Source organism: Dromaius novaehollandiae, unplaced genomic scaffold, assembly GCF_036370855.1.
Source record: "Dromaius novaehollandiae isolate bDroNov1 unplaced genomic scaffold, bDroNov1.hap1 HAP1_SCAFFOLD_36, whole genome shotgun sequence".
Lineage (NCBI taxonomy): Eukaryota > Metazoa > Chordata > Aves > Casuariiformes > Dromaiidae > Dromaius > Dromaius novaehollandiae.
Window position 1 is genome coordinate 3,577,452 of NW_026991446.1, and position 6,289 is coordinate 3,583,740.

The 6,289-nt window shown below is 51.0% G+C and overlaps 1 protein-coding gene across 1 annotated transcript; it reads left to right on the forward strand.

Moving 5' to 3' along the window:
* Positions 1-5,137: 5,137 nt before the first annotated feature.
* Positions 5,138-6,043, forward strand: LOC135326587 (olfactory receptor 14C36-like; the record flags this gene model as incomplete). Its single annotated transcript, XM_064504396.1, has 1 exon — positions 5,138-6,043. A coding segment is annotated over exon 1 (906 nt), but the record flags the coding sequence as incomplete, so codon positions are not given.
* Between the last annotated feature and the right edge of the window lie 246 nt (positions 6,044-6,289).

Consider the following 6,289-nt stretch of genomic DNA (forward strand, 5'->3'; position numbering starts at 1 on the left):
CCTATCTGGCTTAGCTGTGCTTGGAAGTTCTCCTCCACACCCTCCAGTATCTTCCTGGACTCTTTACACCCTGCTGCATTACCTTCCCAGTGAATGTCAGGGAGATTAAAGTCCTCCCATAACAACCAGGGTCTGTGATCCACATACTTCCTCGGGTTGCTTAAAGGTGTTGCAGTTCTGTGACAGCTTGTGCATCTCCACTTTCTCTTGTTTGGGACCCAGGCTTTGTGTATTTGTGTATATTTGGGCTACAGAACCTCAGCTGTGGCACCAGGGCTGAGTGCAGACTTGCCATGGTGAAATCTGTTCCCAAGAGCCAAGGACACTGTATGCAAAGGTCACACTTGAGAGCAGAGACCTGCTGGCGTAGAGAGCAGATGGCAATGTAATGATGCTGTGAGGCACCCACTAAGAGAGCAAACCCTGGAGTAGCCAAGGCCAGAGAGAAACAGAGCTGGGCCTGTTGTCCGAAAAGCGGATTCGTTGCCCGGTGTGCAATGAGCCAATAATTACACACTCAGGAGAGACATTTATTTATTTATTTCAGAGTTGCACAAGCCTGGGTGCTCAGTGGTCTCCCACAAATCGAGCACACACCCCCCAACTTTTCAGGTAGCATTTATACAATCAAATTTGCCATATTTGTGACTTCCTTCCTCTTATTGCCATATTTGTGACTTCCTTCCTCTTTCACACTGATTGGTTAATGATTTCTTCACATTTCCCTGGGTCCCACCCCTGCTTCTCAAGGTTCTGATCAATTAATTAACACTGCCCCAGCTGGGTCAGTAGGTGTTATCTTCCAAGGCCCTGAGGAAGAAGACATAATCCAGACCCCTTAATCATCACTGTTTTAACAGTGAGAGGAAGCTTTTTACTTCCCAAGGTCTTGGCGCCCAAACAGGCCTTATTTCTCAGCCTTGGCATCCTCCCACAGGAATGCAGACTGCTTGTAACTCCCTTATCTTTCCAGCCTGCACCAGCTCTGAGGCCTTTTCTTAACGAACTAGGAGCACAGCCTAAGGCTTCAGCAAATTTAGCTACTTATGCTAAGCAAGTGTGCGGCTACTCATGCTAAATAAATTCTATCTAAGATAGAAGTTATCCAAATCTACCTACTTCAAACATTCTTTCTGAGCTTCTCAGGGTTGTCTTGTAACAGGCCGTGCAGCTGTGCCAGGAGAGGTGTTTGGTTCCTGAGCTGACTCCGCAGCACCTTGGGGCCTGCAATGAAGGTAACTCCAGGTGACCGTATCTCCAGGAAGGACAAGGTGTCACTGAGAATGTCCCTGGGCCTGAACAGCCTGCGATCCAGCCATGCTGTGGCAGCATCATTAGTACAGTCCCTGTTCCTATCATTGGGAATCAGAAAAGGTTTAGGGACAGGAGAAACTAGTGGTGTTTGAGAGCATAGGCCTGTGCATGGAGACCTTGGTGTGATGTGCCTTCCATCTTGGCAGCATGCTCAGATGTAAACGGGATGGACTTTTCCTAAAGGCAATGATTGGAATCCATTGTTTGGGAATGGGTAGGAAACCCAAGATGCTCTGGGGAGTTTGTCCAGCAACCACTCTGAAAGGATGTGTTTTTCCTGTAGGTCCCATGCTGTACCTGCTAGAAACATGGCGGTTGTGCTGGACACCCTCTGCATCTGACATGGCCCTGCAGGCTTATTGTCATTGCATGAAATCAAGTGTCTGCTCTGAATTACATGAGCTGTTTGTAATGTCTGGATTTGCATAGGTCTTGGCTTCACAGAGAGTGGAGCTCTTGCAGCAGTAGGCACCAAGTGTCATTTCAGCTGGCCAAGGAGATTCTTCACCCTCCTGACGCTCTAGAAGGCTGGGCGCCTCACAGTTACTGCATTAGAGGAGGCAGACAGGGGCACATGTCTTGGACCATCTCCGGCACCTCAAATGTTGGAAGGTGTTTGTATGTGAACAACTGACTCCCACCCTCCCTCTCCTTTGGTTACAACAGGAGCTTAGACAAGGAGCTGCCATGCAGACACCCATTTTGTGCACACCAAAATGTGGGCAAGGGGAATCCCACGTCCTGTGATTTTGTAGAGTGCTCAGGAGGGAACTGAATCCCACTCCATCCCAGGGACTTCTCAATGGTCATTACATGTGTTGATTAACACCTCTAAATTAGTCCCTGAAGCATGAGGAAATGAACTCCCTTTTTGTTACTGCCTAGGTGTCCTGTCTACTTATGAGATGGGAGCAGGGCCTTCTAGAATGGGATATTTCCACCTCTCTTAGATAACCATCTTCTGATGAGACAAACTGCAATGCTGTACTCTCTCCACTGTTTAGAGAGGGACCATCGGTGATTATTTTAGTCTACTTCGGCGGACATTTCCCAGGGGTGACCCTGCTGCCTTTCAGGAACTGTCAGTCCTGGAGCCCCAGGAACATCTCAGGAGTGCAGAGGGCACAGAGAAAGTCACGTTTTCAGCTGGGCCTCTGCTCCTGAGCTGGGTCTGGCTCCTGGGACTGCAGGAGCCCATGGCAACCTGGCAGGCACTGCAGAGAGACTCAGCTCTGTCCAGGAGCAGCTGCTCTTAATGGAGCAACAAGACTCAAGGCACTGCCTGCAGGTGCTGGGATGAGAGGAGCGACTCAGAACTTAAAGATGGTCAGGAATGGGAGGATGGCTGAGAGCTCACTGTGGGGAGAAATCTTCACCGCCCTTGACACAGTAAGTCTCTGGCTGCAGGCACTGCTTCTGTAGTTCCCAGAGGGTTCTTCTGAAGCTGGCACCTTCCACAACTGATTGGATCTGTGGTGCTTTAGAGCAGGGATTCCCGGCCACACCATCAGAGGGACAGGGCACCACGGGCACCTTTTCCCAGGGGCGGTGCAGGGTTGTGAAGCCAGGGAGTGCAACCAGGTCTGCATGGGCTGTAATTCAGAGCAGTGTCCCTGTGCCCGAGGGTGCTGTGTGCCCAAGGCAGTGACTCTGCTGCCTGCAAGGGTCAGCACTCAGCCTGCCTGGGAAACTTCCCACAACGCTGCGGGGAGAAGCTCTGGGTGGAAGGAGTGACATGCATCAGGGCAGGTTCATTCTCCTGTTGAGAGGGTGCTGTGTGGGTCAGGGCTGCCCACAGTTCCAGCTCACCCACAGTGTTTTTCTGAGGGGCCTTTTCAAGGGGGCTGTCAAGGCAAGGGTCACCTTAAAGATCAGGATCTTTCCTGGATCTAGGCTTTCATTTTCCAACTGTTTGCAGAGCACTGGCAGGGAAAAGACATGGGGTAGAGAAACAGCTCCTGGGAGGAAAAGCTGCAGGTAGTGGAGCAACCAGAGAATGAGGGGCAACTGAAAACAGAAATTCTGTGGGAGGCGGAATTTGGGAAGTTCTCTGTTGCTCCCTACAATGCAGACATTTTCCTCTAACTAAGCCCCCTGTGTCTCCTCTCCCACCCAGCAGAGCCTCTGCCCTCAAGGCCAGGGGGTCCAGGCCATGAGCCCCTTCCTCAGCAGCCCGATCTCCAGCAGAGGAGAAGGGCATTTCTCCTGCAAAATGCCCATTTTCCACAGCATGACAAAGGGCTGAGAGCATCTGTCCGGCAGTGTCACTGTCTGGGAGGTGGTGTGCACAGCTGGGTAAGGTGAAGGCTTTCCTGCGTGCCTGTCTGTCTCTCCCTCCTTGCTTTCCCTTGGTAGGAGGGTCACAGTATTACTTCTTGTTTCTTCACCTCTCTATGCTGGTCTAGTTCTTGCTCTTGTGCTCTCTGGGAATAAGGAGGGGGGTTCAGCTGCAGTTAAGGCATTTACCCTGTAGGTCCTGCATGGAGTTGTCTTCATGGCAGTGACATGTCCAAGTCCCCTTCCAGTCCCCCTTCTAGGCAATGCATTTCATCTGGTTGGGGAATGAGCTGACTCTCCCTTAAGGAGACCCCATTTCTAGCACTCTTGACTGTCTTTGTGGGGTGTCCTGCCAGGCTGCAACCTGCCCTCCAAAAGACTGCAGCTCTCCCAAAGCATATCTGAGATAGCTGAGAGTGCTTGTGCTGGCCGTGTGAGTCAGAGACCTCGTCACATGCTCTGAAGAGCTCTCCATAGCACTCTCTCCATATGTGGGCTCAGAGAGAATTTGGCAATCTTCACTTGGAAACTGAACTCCTCTGCTCTCACCTCAGTGCAGTTTCTTTCTCTGAGTAACTCTTGAGTGTGATTGTCCTTTAGTTGGGAGAGGTGCAAGCACAGGGCAGTGAGGAGCGAGACTCATGGACAGACCAGATGCCCTGACTCTGCACACAGTCACGGTGAGCCCCTTTTTCTTCTTTGGATGCACAATTGCTCACGTTGAGAGCAACCGACATGCCAGAGATTTCTACGCCATGCTCCCACGGTGTGATGGAGGCATCTAAAAACTAGAGAAATATATCATAAAACTATCCACTGCAGCCTATTTTCTGGAGAAAATGCGTGTTAAAATGTTGAACAGCCTTTCCACAAAACAAGTGGATGTAATCTGCTGCAGGATTTGTGCATCAGACCTAGTCACTTCCCCCTCCCACTGCAGTGTCTGGAGAAAGAGTGCAGATGGTAAACCAATGTGAGGACAGGGTTCATCTCCTTGGGACAGAGGCATCTAGGAAAGATCAAGTCAGCCCCTGCCTTCACTTCAGGGTTTCTTTCCCTGGCCAGAGTGGGAGCTGGTGTGATTGATTCAGTACAGGCACCTCTGTTCAAGCGGGCAAGGCTGGGGGGGATGAATCCCTCACAATGATCTTCTCTTTTAGATACAGCTGGTATGAGTGCTCTATTCATCTCTCAAAATGGTAAATAGAGAGTATTCCCCCTGGGTCACTGGACCAAATCCCCTTCACTCCATTCCTGGTGCCAATCCCCAGGTATCCCCACCGAATACACAGAGCATTTTGACACCTCCATATACACACTCTGCAGAACAGGAGTGACTGCCCTGGCGCCCATGGGCAGAGGCCCCTCCTCTACGTGGCACACTCAGTCAACCCAAACCAGAGGTCAGAAAAGGGAGCTGAGTGAAGGGAGAGGAGAGAGGCAATGCAGGGGTACTTGGAGGAGTGGAATGGGTTTTGCTCGAAGTAGTCTGTCCTAACTTGTCAATGCCATTTCTTCCTTTGACAGTGCCCCAAACAGAGAGCAAATGTCCAACAGCAGCTTCTTCAACAAGTTCCTCCTTCTGGCATTTGCAGACACATGGGAGCTGCAGCTCTTGCACTTCTCGCTCTTCCTGGGCATCTACCTGGCTGCCCTCCTGGGCAACGGCCTCATCATCACAGCCGTAGCCTGCGACCACCGCCTCCACACCCCCATGTACTTCTTCCTCCTCAACCTCTCCCTCCTCGACCTTGGCTCCATCTCCACCACTGTTCCCAAATCCATGGCCAATTCCCTGTGGGACACCAGGGCCATTTCTTACTTGGGATGTGTTGCCCAGATATTTTTGTTTGTCTTTTTCGCTTCAGCTGAGTATGCTCTCCTCACAGTCATGGCCTATGACCGCTTTATTGCCATCTGCAAACCCCTGCACTATGGCACACTCATGGGCAGCAGATCTTGTGTCCAAATGGCAGCAGCTGCCTGGGGCAGTGGTTTTCTCTATGCTGTCCTGCACACTGCTAATACATTTTCGATACCACTCTGCCAAGGCAATGTGGTGGACCAGTTCTTCTGTGAAATCCCCCAGCTGCTCAAGCTCTCCTGCTCAGACTCCTACCTCAGGGAAGCTGGAGTTATTGTGGTTGGTATTTGTTTAGCTTTGGGGTGTTTTGTTTTCATTGTGCTGTCCTACGTGCAGATCTTCACTGCCGTGCTGAGGATCCCCTCTGAGCAGGGCCGCCACAAAGCCTTTTCCATGTGCCTCCCGCACCTGGCCGTGGTCTCAGTGTTTGTCAGCACTGTCATGTTGGCCTACCTGAAGCCCCCCTCTCTCTCCTCCCCAGCTCTGGATCTGGTGGTGGCTGTTCTGTACTCGGTGGTGCCTCCAGCAGTGAACCCTCTCATCTACAGCATGAGGAACAAGGAGCTCAAGGAGGCACTGAAGAAACTGATTCAATTGGTACAAGTTCAGCAGCAATAAGCTGACTGTCCCTCTTCACAAGTGATTTCTAATTCATCTCAGACAACTCCTGTGCTTTGGGCATTGTATCTGCAATAACCATGCTTGTGCAGAAGTGTTTGAATTCCTCCCACTTCTCCAGAGGCACAAACCCCATCTGTCTGACCCAGAGGCCTTCTGTAAATGTGTCTATCACTGTGTCAGAGCTGGCCTGTCTCTAATAAAAGGGGATTTCCT